The sequence below is a fragment of the Solanum tuberosum genome, unplaced genomic scaffold (assembly GCF_000226075.1).
Source record: "Solanum tuberosum cultivar DM 1-3 516 R44 unplaced genomic scaffold, SolTub_3.0 scf00400, whole genome shotgun sequence".
NCBI classification, from domain to species: Eukaryota; Viridiplantae; Streptophyta; class Magnoliopsida; order Solanales; family Solanaceae; genus Solanum; species Solanum tuberosum.
The window spans coordinates 344,463-367,207 of NW_006239330.1; the positions used below are offsets into that span (position 1 = coordinate 344,463).

Sequence of the window (22,745 nt, forward strand, 5' to 3'; positions counted from 1 at the left end):
CACTATATTATATATATATATATATATATATACATACTTGATTTGACTTCAGGATTATTGTTTAGGCTTGTCATGGGTAATTTTCTCTTTCTGAAAAATGCAGTCATCTGTTCGGAAAGTTGCGTTGCAGAATGGTAAGGTATGTCTACAACTTGCTTACTAAAAGTAAAACTATAATACTATTTTGAAGTTTTGTGAGGATTTAAAATACTTATCCATGTTTGGTTTTTCTCTGTTGGGTTCTCCGTCATGGCTGGAGAGTAAGAAGATTTTGTCACTACATTTCTGCTTAGGCTCACAGGGCAGCTTCTGCCAATTGAAAATGCTAACATATCTATCTATAAGCTGCATTATCCATTTTTATGAAGTTTATCGTGTGAGAAAGAACAGGTATCTATTGTTGAAACATAAAGTGTGCCATCTTGGACCTAAGAGGAATCTTCTATTGCTGGCTCCACAGGTTGAGACTGTTCATGAAATGCAGGCTTCTGACTTTGGAGAGGGTTTAACTCTTCTTGGTGAGAGGTAAGGGATACATACATCATTTCCTGATTCTGGAAATAATGTGGAAAATGTGTTGTGATAACTGCTAAGTAAGTAATCTTTCATTTATCAGATTGGATAATATGTAGTACTTATATGCTGTTCTATCATCTCCTTGTAATGGTTGCAATTGAATTCTGTCCTGAATATTGCAGCATTTTTTTAACGGTTATGAGCACATCAAATTTTGGTAGGAATATATGTAAGCCTAGTGTTGCTTAAATATCAATAGCATTTAGCTTTTGTATTAGTTTTGGGTCAGTTGTCATTATGAAACTGCAGATAAGTAATATTGTTTCAAATAATAATGAACCAACTCGAATTTGGTGAAACTTTGTTTATAATCTGAAGTTTTGACTGTGATCTAAGTAGCAGTCTTTCTTTTACTAAATTAACAACTTCGGCACTCCCTATGTCCGATTTGGTTCTCCAACTTTGACTAGGTACATAGAAGAAGAAGTAAGAGTTGAATTTTTATTCTATGTCTTTAGAAATGGGTTTAAAATTATACATGTACGGAAAAATGTCTTCCCTTTAATGAAAACCTGCTTGAGATAGCCGAAAATAGAAACTAGAACAGTTAATTTGGAAGAGAGAGCCGATCTTAGGATTACTTAGATATTCATGAATCATGATATATTTTCTGGTGTACATTAGACCAGACCAAGTTTTCTCTTCTTTAGCTTTTTCCTTTTTGATCGTTGTGTCGTTTTGTTTCCTTTCCTTTATCTTTTAGTGATAAGTTTACTATTTTTGAATTTAAATTGATCACTAGTTCTTATGCAACAACTGTCGATTTTTGCAGCTTGTTCCAACTAACATGGTTGCAGGATACTGGTTTCATATATGATCGATACAACTTTAGCAAAGTATGCTTGCCTCCATTACTTTGTGTGCTTTCATTTGAATCATCTTCTTTTCATGATTTTAATTTGGATCTTGCTTGTTGGAATATGAAAGCTCCTGATGTATTTTATGAGAAAAGTAATGTCTGTAGGATTATTGCCTCAATTAACTTTCACAGCCTCCACATGTTAGTTAACTGTTAATATTGTGCTGTTTCATCCTTGATATGTGGTGTTAGGTCCTCTATTTGATTTGACATTCAAGTTAAGATTATCATCTTGAATACGAAATTCTCCTTTCCTATAACTTCACATGAAACTATGAAAATTTGATAGACTAAATCCTTCTCTTAAGAACCTGGCGGAAGCCCTTTATTGGAGCAACCAAATACTTTTTTATAGTTACCCCTAGCTCACTATTTTTAGAATTGAAATTATATGCAGTTCAAAAAGTTTACTCATCACATGCAAGATGGTTGGGGATTGGCAACTGATGGGAAAGTAATTTTTGGAAGTGATGGAACATCAACATTATATAAGATTGACCCTAAGACAATGAAAGGTTTTTCCATCTACAGTCTACATGATATTTAGTTTCTTCTTTGCTTCCTTAAAATGGAGATACTCATTTTCTTAATGTAGTCATCAGAAAACAAGTTGTCAAGTCTCAAGGGCATGAAGTGCGCTACCTCAATGAGCTGGAGTATGTGAAAGATGAAGTATGGTCAAATGTCTATGGGGTATAAATCTCTCTCTTTTTACCAAGTTCCATTTGGGCTTTGGATTTGTTTTTCCCATTTATTTACAAATTACACTATCCACGTATTTAGAAAGCAATTGAGCAACTTTAACAATAGTTGTTTTGGTTATGGTATTCAGTGGAATAGGTCCAGAAAACAACCTTGCTCGAGAAGCTAGTTGTATTATGTCATATAAGTTTGTATAACTTATTGGGTTTCCGAAAAATATATATATCGTGCATGGCATCACTGTACGGACCAATATTCTATTTGTGCCACTCAGTTAAGTCCTCTCCTTTTCTTATTCAGCTAGAAATTAGAGCAACCTGTCTCGGCAAGCCTCTTTATAAGCATACTCCCATCTGATATGGTTATGAGTATGACATTAAATGGTGGCAGATAACATTCTTTTTCCACAATTTGCAACAAATTTTAAAGTGAGAAAATAAATTACAATCACAAAAAAAATAATGAAGAAACATAATTTTATTCATCAAGATTGCGGGTACAATTCTGTTCCTCCCTTGATTCTACCCTCATAAAATTTATCCATGATTCGAGGGTCGTTTGTGGCGTATTTCTCGAAGTAGGATGATTTAGATTTGACCTTCTATATGAATATTCCATGACTTTTGTGGAATATATCGAGGTGCCTTTTAAGGGAATTTAGTACTCTTTATATAGGCATAAACTTGAGTTTAAGGTTGAGTAGCCTCTAAGAATTCTAATTGAAACTGAACACACTTTCTAGAGTCCCAATTCGAATTGAACACGTCTCGTAGAGTCCCACAAAATTTCAGTGTCTACAAATGCCCCTGCTTCAAGGTTTGTCAGAGTGTAGACTTGATGAAACTCAAAGACGAGGCTTGAAGTACTCAGTCTTTGTCGGAGTGTAGACTTGATGAAACTCAAAGACGAGGCTTGAAGTACTCATTCTTCCACCTTTGCAACTTCAAATTTTCAGATTTGATTTATGAGAGAAGAGATGAAGGGGAGATTTGGTCCCACTGGGTGTGCCAATTTGTTTGCAACAAACTTTAAAGTAATAGAAAATAAATTACAATCACAATAAAAATGAAGAAACATAATTTTATTCATCAAGATTGTGGGTACAATTCTGTTCCTCCCTTGATTCTGATTCGAGGGCCGTTTGTGACGTATTTCTCGAACTAGGATGATTTAGCTTTGACCTCTATATGAATATTCCATGACTTTTGTGGAATATATCGAGGTGCCTTTTATGGGAATTTAGTACGCACTTTCTAGAGTGCCAATTCGAATTGAACATGTCTTGTAGAGTCCCACAAAATTTCAGTGTCTACATCCACATCTGAGTGTCATATTTCTTTGCTCCAAGTTTGACACTGAATTAGAGACCAAAATAATGTTGGTATTGCCTTTCTCTGCAGACTGATTGCATTGCTAGAATTTCACCAAAAGATGGCACTGTGATCGGGTGGATTCTCCTTCAATCTCTAAGGTATTACCTTTTGTTCTTTGTCGTAATGTATTGCAGTTCACAAGTTCTGGTCAAGATTTGTTAACAGATACCTTCTTTAACTTCTTTCAGGGAAGATTTAAAATCAAGAGGCTATAAGGTAACGTTTTTACCGTTTTACATAAGATGCATTACTAAGAGCTGTTTTATCTTCCTCTCTTTCTCTGTCTCTCGCCTTTTCTTTTCCTTTTTGGTTTTTATTATGTTCTGTTGGTAGCCTTGGATGGTGTAACATTGGTTGATGATATGGATGGGTAATTAGCTGTACGGCTGTACCTTGTTCAGAGTGAGTGAGGAGGGAAGATGAAAGAAAAGTTAATAACCACTACACTAGATGGACAGAAGGCCATACTGATGGGAAGTGAGAAATGCTTCCATATATGAAATAAGTTACACCAAGATTTTAAGGATAATACTATAAACATATTGATTACCTTCATTTCCTCTCCTTTAACTGAATAAACAGGAACCAGTAAAGTCCTTAACTTCCATCATCAAAAGAACTTTATCCCTTGCGCTTTCGTATTCCCTTGCTCCCCCCACCCCAGGTTCTTTGATGCAAATATAGAGCGAAAGCTAAATCCTCTATTGCTCTTCACTGCAGTACTTTGAGGTCCTGAATGGAATCGCATGGGACAGAGACGGTGACCGTATTTTTGGTAAGAATTGATCATTATAGTATTCTGAGTGATCTTCATCAGCTTTTTGGCTAGATAGGCACTTAAGCTTAACCTCTTAGCATTTATTCTTTAATACACAACCAATTTTCAATTTTCACCAAATGAGTATCAATAAAATATTTCTAATCTTGAAGGCGCTATCTTCCCGTATGTTCTTATGTCATATTGTTGCTCAACCTTGTTACACAGTCTTCACCTTTGGTTTAATTGTCTTCCCTCTCCCTCTATCATTAACCTGCAATCCAAGCATTGGAAACTCTCATTCAACTTAACTAGTAGCCTCGATTTGTAAGGCACAAAACAATTTGTACCTTTGGTACCAATATAAGATGTCCGATAAAGGAATTTCTGCCATGATGCTGTGTTTTAACAGTATAATTTAGTGATCCTTAGAATTTGGATGGCTCTGTGAATGATACCATTCTGTTCTTCATTGCAGTGACAGGGAAACTATGGCCAAAGATATTCGAGATCAAGTTGCTCCCCCTCCCACCAAGTGCTCCATTAATTGGAGAAATCAATAACTTGTGCACCCCAAAATTAAACCATTCTATCTTGGAAATTTAGAGAGCTGATGATGTTTATCATTTCTCATGTAAACTTTTGGAGCTGTTTTTAGCAGCAACATCCATATCTTGATCACCTCTTCCTATATTTTACTTCTATTGCTATGTATAACATCAGCTACTTATGCATATTGCAACATAATTAAAAAATGGAATAAGGCAGTAAAAGTCGTAATTAGTTGTATCTGTTGTGTTTTAACACCCACTCTGAGTCCACATCCCGCTTCCCCTACAAATACCAATGACTTCTTTTGAGGCCTTTCAAAGATTACTTGCTAATTTATCCTTAGGGACATATTATCCAAGTCTAAGAGTGAAGCATTGGCAGGAACATCCATAAATTGAGTTTACTAGAAGACTGGAAACCATGGACTGGAGCAAATGTTGTTTAATTAATAATCAAAATGGTTCCAAAAAATTAAAGCATAACAAGGGACTAGCTGGGTATTTCACTATCTTTTACTTAATGCATAGTAGTAGCTGCAGCACAAGTCTGGAACTGAATCTTATCAACAGGTAAAGTATCAGTGGGAAAAGGACAATAAATATTCTTATCAGGCAACAGAGCACACGGCTGAGGACTGACTTGGCTAGAAACACCTTTTATATTACTGCAGTTCCATTCTAGTTGCTTAGCCTGTTCTGACAACTCAATGGCCACATTCGATATGCAAATTCCGTTGAAGGTATCACCATCTATCCCCGCTAATTTCCCTGCTATTGTCACATTCTTAGCTACAACGTCTTTTACATTGATTCCTTGAATGACAGGAAGTGCTTTCGGATCATAATGATCGTCAGGATGAGACCCATAATCGCCTGTTATCCAAAAGGTATATTTCATTGTCTGCAATGTCATTCCTCTCACAAACACGTCTTTAACGTACGCCCCTCTTCCTATAGCAGTTTTGATCCTCAGGCCTGATTCAGAACTAATTGCTGCAATGTTTTCAGCTCTCACATCTTGAATGCCACCGGACATTTCGCTTCCGAGAGCAATGACTGCACTATCAGGTGATATGCAGGTGAGGTTTCTTATGATTAGGTGCTTTGTAGGCTTTCCAAATGCTATTCCATATTCATCCCAACCACTTTTCACTGCTATGCAATCATCCCCCGAGACTATGAAGCAATCTTCAATTCTTGTGTTGGAACAAGAATCTGCACAACCAAAAATGAATTAGTAACTACTACTTCACTAGAGGATGTCATCTTCTCATATGTTTACTAGAGTCTGTTCTTGTAACAAACCTGGGTCAATCCCATCTGTGTTTGGTGAATCAACTGGTGCAAGGATTGTTAATCCCTTAATTACCACAAAACTGCATTTATTCGGAAGAAAAAAAAAATTAGAATCAAAGAGTACATATCAAAGTAAGTTAACAAGCACCACTAGGGAGTATGGTGGGATGATAAGATCCCTCCACCCTTAATCAGATGCCTAATTCGTCCATTGAGAATGGAGAAACTCCTTGTAGGCGGGTTTTCCTTTAGTGGGCTCCACATGGCACAAATCCAAAGATGGCCAGTGAATTATAAAAGGATATGATATAAACAAATGAGAGGAACAAGAAAGTAAACCTGCTGTAAACAGGATGGACATTCCATGAAGGAGAATTGATCAATGTAAGATTGGAAATCTGAATATGATCAGAAAACATGATCTCAATCAGGTAAGGTCGGGTGTTTTTCATTTGACCTTGTCGAAATTTAGTCCACCACAGTTGACCTTGACCATCTATGGTGCCATTTCCACCTAATCATCATCAACATACATATAAAACAACTAACACTAGAAGTGTTGGCATCAGTGTCTGAAATATTCATGATATTGAGGATTCATACGTCTGATCCCAATTAGCTTCAGACTGAAGCGTAGTAATTGTTGTACTTGGCATATTATTTTGTCTTGATAGTACAAAGAGGATATTTACCTGTAATGACTACATCAGTCAAGTTTGTTCCAAAAATGAAACTGATAAACCTTGGTCCTGGATTATCCCTTCCTATTCCATAAGATGGCAATGGTGGGATTAAATCCCACTCTGCCTCATCCTGTACAAACAATCACATATGTGTAGATTAACAACAACTGTTGCATCTCAAGTGAAGTCAAGAATTTCGTTAAGGGTATCCAAGATTCATAATATATGTATTAAAAAGTAAAGTTTGATCTATATAATTAGTAGGTTGCTACACCACTGCTTACGTCAAGGAACCTCGTCTAGGTTTGCTAGGTCAACTCACATATAATGTTAATGTAGTTCTTTTAAGTGAAATGCCTAGCTTACATAGAGATTCTTATGTGTCGTTTCTATAAATAAAATATCGAAAATTAATTAAAATGTGGAACATTGAGACAATTTTAGAAAAATGTAGTTGTGATAATACACAATTGGTTATCTTTAAAATTAATATGGTGTACATTTTCTTATTTAATCTGTAACCATTGATACCTGCTGACTATTTTAAGGGGTATCAAGGAACAAAATAAATCCTGGAGACCAAATTCCTCTGTCCTCCCATCTCTCGAATAGATAGAGCGGGAGAACAGGGCATTTGTTTGTTTGTAATGCTGTCAAAGAGTTGAACAATGATTTTTTTCGTACACATTTAAACATGAATAGATTCAATTTAGTGAGATCCTTCATTCACATTCTTTTTCACCAAAACATTTCTGGTTCGGTGATTAATTTATGTGATCAACCATATAGTTTTGGGGCTGATTTCTTTCCTTTTGACCCCTAGGATAAGAAAAAAGATCAAACCAATGTCCTTTTTCTTCTTCTTCTTTTCTTAAGGGGAAATAGAGGGAGGGGATTACAAGATGGGAAATCGAGCTCTCACCAATTTTCTTTGAAGTAAAAAAAGAAAGGGACAAGAATGAATGAAACCTGAGAAACTAGAATGACAGCATCCTGGTGTATATAAAGAGTGAATTTACTAGTTAGATTGAATGGCCCTGTTAACCATTTTCCAGGAGGAACAATGAGCTGTGCTCCCCCATCTGTTGCAAATTTGCTCAATTCATCTATAGCTTTTCGAAATGCCTCTGTGTTCGACGTTTTTCCGTCACCTTTGCCTCCAAAATCTGTCAATAATGCTGTGTGTTTTCAACAACTTAAAGCTTCATACTCAATACATTCCGCTGTTCTAAGACAAAGTATTCCCCATGTCAAAACGACCATCAATTTCCTTAGAAACTGTTCCAAAAAATAAAGAAAAATCCATAAGAATTAATGAAAATGGTAACTTTATAATTAATGGACATTGAGAAGATCTATGCATAATGTATATTGCCTAATTAAAGAGAAATAAATTTACATGGCATGTTGATTTGTGATACACCTCCATTGATGAACACAAAACTTTTGAATGAATGAATGAATATTGGTTGTATGATTCTGTTATATACTGTAGTGTAAATTGTGCGTCAAACTAACCATTTGAGGAGATTTTCACATTTGTAAGTATATTAATCTTATTCCCATAATTATGGCGAAAACTTTGCTATTTAAAAGTCAAGAGAAATTGAATTTACTAGATGCAAATTTGGTAATAAGAAATTTAATGATTTGGTTCTGAGCGAATCCACTTGCTATATTGCATTTGGAAAGTATTTAATCGGTAATGCAATTTTAAAGTCAAGGCAATCAATCTTACAAATGAAATAAATAAGGGATAAATCGGGACAATGGACTCTGAGGTATCAATTGTAGAGAAAATGACATAATGGTTCGTTATATTTAAGAGTAGGTTCAAAGTAATTCTGTATGTATTAATGCAGTTAATAAGTTTTACTTCTTTTAAGTGTGTCAAATCAATTCAACACTTTTCGAAAGTCAATTTGACTAATTTTCAAAGTTAAATTAGATTACATTAATTCGATATTTTAAATAAAAAAATTAGATATTTAAAAACTATACAAAAATTACTATATATTGCAATTTTTTACATATCAATATGATGAAAAAATATATCGTAAAATGTTAGTCAAAATTCTTATAATTTGACTCTAAAAAAAAATTATGATAATTAAAAGTGGACGGAAGAAGTATTTTTTATCTCTGTCAAATATTTATTGAATTCTCTTGGGATTTAGCAGGAACTCACATTTGAAAGGTATAATTTTTGTAGCATATGCTATTCTTTTGTTTATTTCTAGAGTTTAGTATAATGTTCACTACTTTTTTATGTATATTTTTAATGTCTAGTGTAGTTTTTTTGTGTTGTAAAATTTTAGAATTTAATGGAACTTTTTGGTGTATGTTTTATTTAAAAAAGATATATACAAGGGAAAATGACTGAGTTTTCGAAAAATCGATTAAACTTATGATTTTAAGAGAAATCGAATTTCCAAAAGAACAGAGTCGCCACTTAATTTTTAGTAAAAATACAAGAAAAAATAACAAGATTTTTCAAAAGACTTAAACAGATAAAATCAATTGAAAAAGGGTTCGAGTTCAAATGTACATTCCGAGAAGGTGTTAGGCCCTCGGAATGCCCGCTAACTCGCGGTTGCCCGACGATTTGACCAAACTGATTTTGACTAATTTTAAAATTTTAACCCAAGTAAAAGAATTCATTTATTTTAATTAATTATTTTTTTAAAAAAAATTAACTAAGTAAAGAACTCACGACTTTGACTAATTTTGAAAGTTTAACGAAATAAAAGAACTCATTTGTTTTAACTAATTAATCTTACAATTTAACTAAGTAAACGTACTCATTTATTTTAACTTATTTATTGAAATTTTAAAACAAAAGAACTCGTTTATGTTAACTAATTTTGGAAATTTTAACTAAGTAAAAACTCATTTATTTTAACCTACCTATTTATTACTATTATTATTTTTATCATTTTAATTATCTAAAGGGAAATGAACTAAAGGGGAATAACATGTGATAAGACGAAACATAAAAGTAAAGCTAAGTATGTAAATATTTCAATTTGGATATATGTATGTATGAAAGGAAATGGTTATCTTCGGGAATTTAATCAAGTTAAAACCAATTCACAAATAAATGTTAGTCGACATAACAAGCAAATAAATAAGAGCAAAAGGAAAGAGATATAAAATTTGGGCTTTTGGCCCATTTTCGTGTCCAAATGCCAACGTATACACTGATCGTATACCATCGTATATGGGCTGTATACTGGACTGTTTTATTGTATACCAGCCCATATACTAAATGCATACACTCTATTTCATCTTCCGAACACCTGTAATTTCGTTTTTAACCATGTATACACTGTCCTTTGGCCTGTATATCATGTATACTATTGTATACCAGTGTATCATAGCGTATATCGGCACGTGTATAGTCCATTTTGGATTTCTCCAAGACCTGCAAATCAGTCCCTGCCCCTGTAATTTCTCCCCTTTCACTCGAACAAGATGAAGCTGACCCGAGGAAATTTAACTCGAAGATATGCAAGGAGGGGAGTCTGAAGTAGACTCAAATGGAGTTTTCACATATGCAACAAACGAAAAGAAAGGGAAAACAAATTAGTATTTAACTTATAGCAACGCTAATCATTTAAGGAAAACTGAGCATTTAAAATTGCAAATCTTAATTCTAACCAAATGGTCAGTGGCTTCCTAAGTTTATGTACTAAGAAAAAAAAAATATGAAAGCAATATTACTATACAAATCTAAGAAGACAAATTTAAATATAATTCATATGCATCAAGTGAAGATGATGAAGTAAGAAACAATATTTTCGACATAAAGATAATGCACTTGGATCAATGAGATGTAACTGTGTTGGACAAATGACAATTCATAGAGTTGATATGGTCATTTGAAGGAGACTTTACTCATAAATGTGAAGAAAATCTATAATGAATGAACAAACCCAACAAATGACAAAATAAATTGATGAAGTAAAGTACCTTAATTTGAACGCTAACATGAGACGGCTAACGGAAATTTCGAAATTTAGCATGGTCACTAAGAGCAACAAAATGCATTTTTATAACTATTAGGCTAACGGGTTCCGATGAATGGAGAGATGTATATTAGTAATGAAATGACAGTTGAACCCAATGATATGAAATGAGTAAGAAATCTTAACTACAAGACTATAAACAAGAGTAAAGTAGAAAGCTATAACTACCTTAAATCAGGAATCGAAAACATGATATAGGTGAACAATGTTCTGGCCGAAACGAAAGTAGAGCTTACACTTCATGGGACTAAGCTAATATTAATGAGAATCTACACCAATAACTAAAGGAAGAAACAAATAAAAGACAAGCAACCAAGATTACTATAGCTTCATTCAAATCGATTTGTATCTTAGTAATATGCCTTACATTGTGGAGAACAAAGGGTAGCAACAATAGCTAGTGGTAAGCTCTTACACTGCCATTTTATACCACTAAAATATATATATATACATGACCATATCTTTCATAAGCAGCAGGAGCAGATCATATAAAGGAACCACAAAATAACCAAATCAAATCACACAATGAATTAAATTCGTATAGCATACATCTGAATTTAGCCGAAATAGCAAAACAAATTTAAGAGAAGGAGAGGTTACCTTCTTTGGAGCAGCGTTCCGGGACGAAAATGAGTAGACGAGCAGCGATTGTTCCACCAACGACTTTGGTCTCGTAACTTTGGATGAGAGAATCGGCTGAATGTTTATTTATTTTTTAGTATGAAAGTGTTTTCAAAAGAGAATCCAACTTCCTTGTTTTACTCTAAATTTTTCAACTAAAAAAAATTCCCCCCCTTCACAAATGAACAAAAAGATGTTTATATAAGGGGAAATTAGGGTTCGAATTTTTTTGCGGGGGAAAAGATGAGGGCAATTTCAACTTCAAGGACTACAAATTTGAATTTCAAAAACCTTTCACCATTAAAGGAAAACCTACTTTCTCTGAAATTTTCGCCCTATTCCGAAAGAGGAAGGGGAAAAACGCGTGCCTGCTATTGCTCTGTTGCCACATTAATGGGGATAAGGACGTTTTGAAGAAGAAGCCAAAGGGAAGCAGTGTACTGCCTGGCTGCTGGACGTTTTCTGGGCTTTGGCTTTTTCTGGAAGAAGAAGAAGAATAAAGGGTATAGGGGTGGGGTCGGTCAAGTATTGTTTGTATGTTGTTATAATGTAATGTGTTTGCTGGGTATTTTTATGTATTGGGTCGGGTTATAGAGGTAATGGGCTGGGTCGTTGTTTGCTGTATGTTATTGGAATGTAATGGGTATGGCATGGATTTGTATTGTTGTATTAAGGGTTGCTGCTGATTGTAAAAAAAATAGGGGTGGGGTCGGTTAAAAGTGGATTAAAAACTTAGCCAATTTAAGTTAGTTAAGACAGGTTCGGCTAGTAATTAAATAAGACGAATTAATATAAATTAATTAGCGAGCTTCTTAATCCTAACGGAATAAGATAATTAACTTAATAAAAATATAATTAATATAAACATGAACTAATTAATTCAAAATCGTGATTATGGTTTAAATTAAACTAAGTTAGTAAAACACTTAGCTAAAAAGAAATAAAAAATAATTTTGTATATGATTTTCAAATATTTATAAAATATACTAATTAGACAACATAATTATATAATAATTAACTTAATTATAAACTAATTAACTCGAAATAATAAGTTATTAATTAATTTAAACCAAATAGCCAAATATTTAAATAAGACTAAAATCATTTTGAGACAATTTTCGAATATTTATAAAATATACTAATTTGACACGTAATTATATAAAATACCATATTTATTATTTTAAAATTTATAAAAATGACAAAACTACTTAAAATGACTTGAAAATTATTTTGAATTTTATGAAGCTAATTATTTCAAATCGTTTAGATTTTAGGAAGCTCGATGATTAATTTATATTGGGGAAGGTCAAAATTGGGTGTCAACAGTGTATATGATTAAATCTTTGCTTTTTTTATACTATTTCGATCATATCTGACGAACATAAATTGTTAAATATATAATGGATATTCAAAGTGTTGATTTTTGATAAGTTTAAAGGACCAAAATTGTTCCGTGCATAATTTGTACCACTAAATGGAGTGCGGAGTGTCCTTCTATTAAAATTAAAATTCAAACTAGAATTCCTTAATAAGAATAAGTAAAAGCAAAGAGGCTAGGTTATGTTATCAATCTTAATTAGCTAACGATTCTTTACTAATTAACAAGCATGAAGAAAATAAGAGTTAGATGAAACTAGATATTATATGATCATCACTAAGTTTGTATAAATTTTCTGTATAAAAGTACAGATTTTAAAAAATAGATTGTCCGTCTATAGGAATCTGAAATATGTTTTTTTTGTCTTCTTTTTCAAATCTTTTCAATAACACTTGATAGTTCATCACTTTTTTTTGAATTTATTGGATCTTGTTGAAGCTATTAACACTGTCACGTGATTCTAATATGCCAATTACATAGATAGAAATGACAGGATTGAACCGTGACATTTTGTACCCAAAACAAACGCGTTACTAAGTTGCGCCACATCCTTTCAGTTGTTCCAAAGTGTAACTGTAGAGATTTCTAATCCTAACTAAAACTTCAAGTTCTTATTTGTAAAGAATAAAGCGAAGCAAAACAGCTATTAAACGATGACTTTAGCTTACTAGAGACATCAACATATTGTTTTAGCTTCTGTAAACAAAATCTTTTTCCTCAAGATCCTAGTAAATAGAGGTCAAGCAAAATGATATTATTATCAATTCATATTTGAAGTAGTGGGTATCAAGCAATCCGTTTAGATTTATTTCAGTTATCAATGAAATAAAATATGGAAAAATTTCGTCTAAGTGGTTAATGCAACGAGTCATGTCTTGGAACAAAATATTTCATTACTTCACCATCCCAATTGTGCGGCCTTCAATGTGTTCTCTTTTTTATTTTGTTATTTCCACTCCTTTGATGTTTAGATAACATATTCACATCCCTAGCCACTTTATAAAAGTATATGTCCAACATATTATCTTCCTCGCCCTCATCAAAAAATCTTCGTTCAAATCTAAATATTAGTTGAAACAATCTTTCAAAAATTTCAAGGAAAAAACATAAACATTAGTTGGACTAAATCTCGACATTAAGGTCTCCGGCTCATTCTTCTTTGCAATCACAGTAGCACAAATATTGAAGTTTTTGGACCTAATTTGCTATTAACTGAAAGAGGTGAAACTTTCTCTTCTTCATCGATCAAATCAGCCCACCTAGGAGCACTCATCTCCGTTATTTTTCTTTGAAATAATAAAATTATTTGTGAAATTAGCTTTGAGAGAATGATAACATATCTTTCACCAAATCTTTGTCATTCTTTTGGACAATAAAAACTGCTCAAATTCATTTTGATGTTCACCAAATGAATCCAAATAATAGGAAGGGGCTTTATGAGTCGGGATGTTAAATGTGACTACGAATAACTTGATTGTTGGATTGATTTGTGTAATATAACATCCTGATTTTCTTGAATAATCTTAACTACTTTATAATTAGAACATATAATGTTGGAGTCATAACATTACCATTTTTTCGTATTGTATATTATTTTCATAATAGGCCCCAATCAAAGTCTGGTCCTTTGTAGGAGTTAACCACATCAGTTGTTCCTGTACTTTGTATCTATAAAAAGAGCATCTTGCTCTTTCATTAATAATAAGATCGATACTCTGTTTTACCAATTTATCATTACCTGCATCCATTTTTACTTTGGGTGGTATAATAGTACCAATAAACTTAATCAATCGCAATATAATCTCCCTTTAAAGTGAATTGCAATTATACATGTTGACTTTCTAATAATCCAATGTTATATTTATCCTTAAATTATAATTGTTGAGACAATATTTTTCGTAGATATAAAGTTCTGGCCTTTTCATATGAGAATTTGACAATGAGAGCATACTGTAAATTCTCTTTCTTGATAACGTTTTTAACGTCTTTGAAATCAAACACCATTATGGGTTTTTCATGTAGAAGAATGACTAATTTAAAAAAAATCTCACTGGATTGTTAATTTTTTCTGATTGCCAAAGCATATGTAAATTCCCCTCCATGACTACTGACTACTAAGTACTATGCACCCCATAAATTACTTTGAAGTTTAAGATTCTGATACTTTTATCTTGAATTTTTACAAGTTTATAGTGATTAATAAGAACCTACCCTCAAACATAAATAAATGGAGAAACTATCTAATTATACAAATATATCTACCATATTCATTAATTTTTTCTATAGTTTAAAATAATTACATTTTATCTCACTAATTAATAATTTCATATCATATTTCAATTCAGATACACTTCGATACATATTTTTGCTACCAGATACACTGAAATAGGGAGAGAGAGACTAGTGAGAACGGGAGGGAGGTGAGTGAGATTTGTCTATGTATCTCAGATACATGCAAATCACAAAAAATACATGTATTTGGTGTGATTTGCATGTGTCTGGAATACCAGATACGCGAACGAGATATGAGAGTGACGAGCGAGATGGGAGAGACGAGATTTATCTATGTATCTCAAATAAATGTGAATCTACTTGAATTCAATGTATCTAAAATAAATTACACATAATTTTGACTTTATATATCCTGAGATACATGTATCCTAAACTAGTGGAATTTCTACAAGTTACCTAAATAAATATGACTCCAACTAATTAGTGATCTTCCAAAACTCAAACCTCACTAGCCTTTTGCATTTCTTGATGGATCAACTGTGATAGTTTCGCGTTTCAAACTTCATCAGCAACGGAATTTAGATTTATTTGAACTGATTATACTCCTTTTATTTTATTTTACTTGATCCTTATAATATTTTTTTCTATTCTATAGCACTATGGCAGTGGATAAATTTCTTATACGATGAGCAATTATCAGCCATCCAATCATCTTTTCTTGAAGAAGAAACAAACAATATAAACTTTTAGTAATAACGTCTTTTTCCCAACATTTTTAGATATAGAGCAAAAACCTGTTCCCGACCAAAAGTACAAATTAACCTTTTTTTTTAATCAAAGACCCAGGGCTATTTTATTAAAACAAAGGAATATGTACAATAAGTGGCCCAACTAGCCAAAGCCCAGAAAGGAAAAGGAAAGTAACAATCTGGAAAAAATACACATGAAGTTTCTAAAGAGAACTCCATTGTCGAAGAAGAGCTCTCAAGCTCGCAATCGCAAAGAGCCACGAGGAAGAGGTTCTGTGAGAATATTTCTAGCAGCTCCAATTCTTCTTAATCAATGCCTTCCAACTTGAGAAGTCAAAAGAAACGGGTCTGTTCATCAAATCCATTCAACCTTGTTACTTCAGTTGCATCTTGAGCTTCCAAACACTCTAGGGCATAGTTAAGTACAAATTAACCTAACTCGTCACAAATTGCATAAAATAAAATGTCTTTATAAATTTCTGGAGATAATATCTTTGTACTTAACTATGCCCTAGAGGTTATTTCGGTAGATCGATGCATGAGCGGAGGCTCCCATGCCCCTAAAAATCACTCGATTTTTTTTTATAACCTCAAAGATACTTAACTATTGAATATTATACCTATAAAGTCACTAACGTAATTAATTAATTTTTCATTAAAATTTGTTCAAATGAAATCTTTATTTAAAACAAAAATTACAAAAAAATAAAAAGATATCCTTTAAATCCGCTAAAAATACTCCTAAATTTTAAACATTTTATTTTACCCATTTTCCTCCTAAATTGCTCTCTCTTATCCACTCTTTTTCCTCTTATATTACTCCTTTCGTCCACAATTATTTGGCAGGTATACTAAAAATAGATGTCCAAGATTAATTATCAATTTAAACAATCAAGAAACAATTAATCACCTTTTTCCAATTCTGCCCTTAATGATAGTGTAAGTCAATTGAAAAGTTATGTAGACTTTTGGTATTCTTCGTATAGTAGGGTTATATTAGTCAAATTACACCTTCTATTAAATTTTCCTTGAGGGGTGTGCATGACCTTACCCTGACAAACAATTGTGGACGGAGGGAGTATTTACTAGTGAACAAGCGCGCGGTCATAAAAATTATCTATAAATTCAAAAGTCACTCACTTATGTGTAGTTATCTTAGAAAGTCACTCAGTCATGAATATTTATCTTGAAAAATCACTTTACCAATCTAAATAATTTTTTCATTAAATTTTGTTGACATGAGATTTTTATTTTATACTAAATTTTTCAAAAATAAAAAAAGTGTCAATTTTAATCATTTTATTGATGCACCCCACTAAAATTATATAGAAATATATATTTATCAAGATCACTTCATTTTATATGCATTTAAAATAATATTTAAAGCAATCACTCAAATATGACGACATAATTTGCTACTCTAATTTTTCTCATATAATTAGAAACATTGAAATCTTTGTTATTGTCTAACTATTGTTCAAACGTTGACATATATAATTAACTGATTACTCAATTATAAGCTAATTTTTTTTATATAAAATGCGTAACTGAGTTGTGTGTTTTTGTATTTATAATTTATATTGGTACTTTAGATATAAGTTTGTTTTACTAACTATAGTTATAAATTTTGTTATATTATATATTACTTAATTTTAGTGGGACACGTCAATAAAAAGTTTATAATGAAGATCTTTTTATTTCTTAAAAATTTAGCTTAAAATAAAAATTTCAAGTTAACAAAAATTAATGAAAAAATTCTTTAAATTGGTTGGGTGACGTTTTATGTAGAATACTAATAGTTGAGTGACTTTCTAAGATAACTATTCATAGTTGAGTGACTTTCTAAGATAACTACACATAGTTGAGTGACTTTTGTGTTATAAAATAAAGTTAAGTGACTTTCTGAGAAAACTACTCATAGTTGAGTGAATTTTTGAGAAAGTTATTCATAGTTGAGTGACTATTTGAGATATTATCTCCTAATCCTACTTCCTCTTTTTGTTTAGTTACTTCCTTCAATCTTTCCTATGTTGAATTATTTTCTTGTTTCTCTAGTTCTCGTTATTAGTTAAATATTGTGCTCTATTTTTTAAAAGTCAAAAAGAAAATTTACTTCTTTCTACTTTAATATTTTCATTACCTATTCGAAACTAACGTTTTTGATCTTTCCTTGTCTGCTATAATAATTGTCTTCTCCTAATTAATTGACAAATTATTTAGTCAAAGTTAGACTTTTAAATTAAAATGATAGGCACTAACAAATTAAAGAGACTTAAGTACAATAAGTGGTACTTAACAATGAGTAATTGGAAATAAATGAGTAACGCATATTGAGGAGAAATATTTTAATTAGTGACCTTTGATTATTATTATTTTATTTTAATAACAAAAACAGATTAAGAAAATAGGAGAATGGTAAAATAAAAAAATATGGTTGTTGATTATAACATCACCTTGTTTATGTCCAACTTTATATAAATATATATAGCTATAGATTTTAAATTACAAGCTCCCATATATTTTTAAAATAAAATAAAATTGTGATGATAATTCAACTTAAGTTTTTTGATTTGTTAAACTATTTATAATAACTTACATTCAAATTACTCATGTAAAATACAAATTCAACACATACTAAAATGAGATCATTCTAATTTGAAAAACACAATTCACTCTTTTTTAAGTTGGAACTAAATTTGAAACTTTAAATATGTCAAAATTAAGTTTGATTTCATTTCTCAACCAATAAAGTTTGTCCAGAAGAAAATATAATTTTTTTGGCATTATTTTTTAAAACTATGATTAAGCCTGCCTTCTGATATTTAAATGGTTAGAAGTAATATCAATGAAAGCAATAATCAACTAAAGTGTATACGGCGAGAAAATTTCCTTTCAGCATTCTTAATTTCTTATTCATGAACAATTTATCATTTCCGTAACCACCTACGAAAACACACAAAGAAATTTTATTTTTTTACATAAAATAATGAACAAAAAGAAATAAATCGATAAATTTTTTTTAAAAAAAACGAAACACATACACGATGTTTATTAAGTAAAATTGAACCTTCTCGATATTTAAATAATAATATTTACAAGAATAATCAAAAAGATATATTTGAGATACTCATAATAAATAGTTTGATAAACAGTCCATTTGCTCCTCTTAAAATATACCAAATCTCATTCATGCACTGACGAACCTTGGTTTAATATCTCTTTTATACTTTGAATAGTTGTTGTAGTCAGTTGACACATTTTTCTTTTCACTTTCTGTAATTGATTGAACAAACCTGCGTATAGTAAAAATGATTCTAAATAATTAAAGGAAAGATATATAATTATTATGAGAAAATGATATAAAACAAAGATAAAAAATCAGAAATTATCGGTGCAACAATAGAAATCATAATAATAAACATGCATAAGCAAAACTTGAGAAGAGATCATAAGATCACCTAAAACCATGTATAACCAAGAATAAGTAAATCATGTTTCTTCGATTCATATAAGAAAATTTGTCAATACAATTATCCAATAAAAATAATAATTAATATTACCTAATGAAATATAGCATCATGGGTTTTTCATCTAGCATAGTGGGGAAGCTTTGGAGCTTTGTTCCTAAATTTCTATCATTTTATTGAGTGTCAAAATTTGAAAAGGTGTCATATTTAATACCTATAATAAATATTATTTATTGGGTAGGAGAAGGAGATTATTGCAATGAATTTTCTGGGCAAAAAACGTGCAACACTAATGCTTACTAAGTATGTTAACGTATTAATAAATGTTAATTATGGGGAAGGAGAATAAGATCATTTTTTCTGCAAAAAACGTGCAACATCAATGCATAGTGATACTAATAAGGCACTAATGCAATACTACAGCTTTTATGTTTGTGTTTTAATAATGAGAGAATTAAATACTATGCTTTAATTAATATTCAATAAAAGCTTAAAGCAAAAATTAAAAAAAAATAAAATAAATAATTGCAAATGCTGGCCATCGGAGGGTGCCACATCAGTGATTTTAAATTCAGATTTATATAGATATATAGATTTTACCCATTTCCTTCCTAAATTATTCTTGCTAAAAATATATTATTGACCCTATGGACCTTAATTAATTCATATATGAATCATGCACTATTTCATTTTAATTAAAGCAAAGCAAATCAAATGCAAAAACCATAGCTTATTGTCCTCCCTCTCCAATGGAAATGTAAGATCATAAAAATTTGAAAGAGAAAACATTTTTTATTAATTAAAGTGACCTCCACAATGATAAATAAGAAAGAATAATTTGTTAGCTGTTAAGCAACTATAAGAATAATTGTGACAGATTTGTTAGCTGTTAAGCAACTATAAGAATAAGAAAAAACTGTTTTACCCTATGTGGTACTACTATTCATTATGAAAATATTTTTTTGGGTCATGATTTTTAAAAACTTTTACTATTATTAATTATTAATATATTTTATATTATTTTCAGATACTTATATAAAATGTAATTTTATCCTAAATTTGAAATTTATATTCGAATTTGTAGCAAAACTAACTACTGTAGTATGCACCGCCACATCGAATGAAATAATAGAGTAGTTTTCAATTAAAAATCCCCCCTTTCCTTTTAAATTTACGTGGTTTTAAGTACGTTATAAAATTTATGTGGTTAGAAATATGATATTAAAAATAAAATGATAAATTAAATTTTATTTATTTTTTAATATAAAAATATTGCCAGAGTAAACTTGAAAAAAAGAAATCATCGGATAGAAATATTTCCATATATTAGAAATTTAAACTTAAAAAAAATATTTCCATATATTAGAAATATTTCTTTTCTATGATGGCTTGTTGCAGTTTATCAGCCATCCAATCATCCTTTCTCGAAGAAGAAACAACTGTAAAAACTTCAAGTAGTTATGTCTTTTTTTCCAACATTTTTAGCTATAGATTTCTAGAAATAATATCTCATATAACACTCAATTATGGATTCTTCTCTTAAAAAGTCGTTAATTTTCCTTTGTAACTTCAAAATTATTCAACTGTTGTATTTTCTCTATAAAGTTATCCAATATATTTAATTAATTTTTCGTTAAAATTAGAAAGATAGTATTTTAAATCATTTAATGACCTACTAAAAATATAGTATTGATCTATTCATTTTACGCATTTCCCTCCTAAATTGTTCTCTCTTCTCCAGTCTTTCTCCTCTACGTTCTTTGATTTACTCATTTCCCTCCTAAATTATTCTTGCTAAAAATATAGTATTGACCCTCTAGACCTTAATTATTAATTCATATATGAATCATTCACTACTTCATTTTAATTAAACCAAACCAAATGCAAAAATACAGCTTATTGTCCTCCCTTTTTTCCAATAGAAATGTAAGATCATCAAAAAATTTAAAGAGAAAAACAAAATTCTTAATAAAGATAACATCCACAATGATAAATTTGTGACAGGTTTGTCACCTTGTATTAAAAAATACTTTTAAGAAAATATTTTACATCATACCAAACAGATCGTTGAGTTAGTCCGTCAATTAATTTGGATTGGCTGTTGCCTAAACCAAAAAGTGCCAAATTTTGTCATACAATAGAAAATTAAAAAATTTGGTTCACCTAGTAAAATTAGACACGTCCCATTTCCCAATTCATGCTTAAATTTAGCGGAGTTTTTGAATATTTAAGCGATAACCGTCATTCCAAAAAAATAAAATAAAAACTGCGCCGATTTATCCCACCGCCCTTTCCTCTTATGCCCTTTCATGGTCAATTTTTATTCTTATTTTTTTAATATATTTTTGTTTTTTCTTTTGTTGTTTTTCATTAATCAAAATTAATATGGGATTGTTTAAGTATGAAATTTTAAATACGTTACGTTACGAGATATATTCAAATAGTTAAATTTGTATTGATGATTATATTATTTTATTTTAACAATTTTTATTTTTTATTTTATTTTTCTCTCATATTGTTCTTCATTAATTAAATTAATAAAGTATCTTTTTTATATGACTTTAGATATATCAATGGGATATACTCATCAAATTTGTGTTTTATGTAATTAATTTTTTTCCTTTATAGTTTTGTAATTTTTATTTTTCTCTATCTCGTTATTTTTCATTAATTAAACTAGTAAGGTGTTATTTTCTATACTCAAATAATTAGGAGTCGTTTGGTTTGAATTCAAGTTACGGCGGAATTAGTTATGATAGGATAAATTATGATGTGATTAGTTATGATGAGATAAATTATGTTGAGATTATTTTTTATTGAGTGTTTGGTTTATTGTATTAAAATAATAGGCTTTGCATAAATTTTAAGAACAATTTATTTGCTTACAAAAGTACCCTTCATGAATGTGAAAAGTGATGTATAAAAAAGGTTTAAAACGATATTTTTGTCATTTACTTATTTTATCCTGGGATAAGTTATCCTGAAATTACTATACCACCCATGGGGAGGGATAACTTATCCCGGTACTAATTATTAATCCTGGTATAAGTTATACCGGATATGTCAACCAAACAACAAATTAAGTGACACTACAATTTAATCACATGACTATTTTATGTAATCCTTCACACCAAACGACCCCTTAAAGTTGTGTTTTACGTAACTAATTGATATTATTTCATCGCATACGAACAATTTTCTAAAATTAGGTTTCGTAATTTCTTTTTAAAGATGTTAACAAAATAAAACTTTTTTCAAGATTTATGAATTAGTGGATAGCAAATACCATTTAATTATACAAAAAATAATAATTAAAATTTAGAAGGGAGTGAAACTACTTTAGTATTGTGAGAAAATTAAATTACTAAAAGTGGCAATCTTGTAGTATTTGCAGAAACGGGGACCATAAGTTCAACAACTAGTTAGTTAAGAGGACCCCAGTTCCCTCCATGCTTAATGGCAACAACGTGTGC

The 22,745-nt window shown here is 30.8% G+C and overlaps 2 protein-coding genes across 3 annotated transcripts in view; one reads left to right on the forward strand and one right to left on the reverse strand.

Annotated features, from left to right (window-relative positions):
• The window catches only part of LOC102603917 (glutaminyl-peptide cyclotransferase-like), a 6,647-nt gene extending 1,591 nt beyond the window's left edge, over positions 1-5,056 (forward strand). Inside the window, 9 exon segments of one of the 2 annotated variants that reach the window (NM_001318686.2) lie at positions 104-139; positions 461-525; positions 1,349-1,412; positions 1,833-1,950; positions 2,031-2,128; positions 3,538-3,608; positions 3,699-3,726; positions 4,231-4,285; positions 4,746-5,055. In NM_001318686.2, coding sequence (NP_001305615.2) covers positions 104-139; positions 461-525; positions 1,349-1,412; positions 1,833-1,950; positions 2,031-2,128; positions 3,538-3,608; positions 3,699-3,726; positions 4,231-4,285; positions 4,746-4,873 — 663 coding nt within the window. In that variant the 3' untranslated portion in view covers positions 4,874-5,055. 2 annotated transcript variants of the gene reach the window in all.
• A 143-nt stretch (positions 5,057-5,199) lies between these two features.
• LOC102579922 (probable polygalacturonase) lies at positions 5,200-14,097 on the reverse strand. The gene is made up of 8 exons (XM_015303105.1): positions 13,994-14,097; positions 10,165-10,321; positions 8,015-8,075; positions 7,767-7,963; positions 6,807-6,927; positions 6,454-6,628; positions 6,124-6,242; positions 5,200-6,033 (listed from the first exon to the last, which is right to left on the reverse strand). The coding sequence occupies exons 1-8, from the start codon at positions 14,095-14,097 to the stop codon at positions 5,336-5,338; spliced, it is 1,632 nt and encodes a 543-aa protein (XP_015158591.1). The 3' UTR covers positions 5,200-5,335.
• Between the last annotated feature and the right edge of the window lie 8,648 nt (positions 14,098-22,745).

What these genes read in the sequence shown, in the direction of transcription:
- LOC102579922 (XM_015303105.1), bottom strand. Translation starts at nt 14,097, where the DNA reads ATGAGTGCTCCTAGGTGGGCTGATTTGATCGATGAAGAAGAGAAAGTT. An exon ending in ACTTCAATATTTGTGCTACT is followed by an intron (nt 10,322 to 13,993) that starts GTGATTGCAAAG and finishes AGTCTACTTCAG; the next exon opens with ACTCCCCTCCTTGCATATCT. An exon ending in GACTGATGTAGTCATTACAG is followed by an intron (nt 6,629 to 6,806) that starts GTAAATATCCTC and finishes GATGATGATTAG; the next exon opens with GTGGAAATGGCACCATAGAT.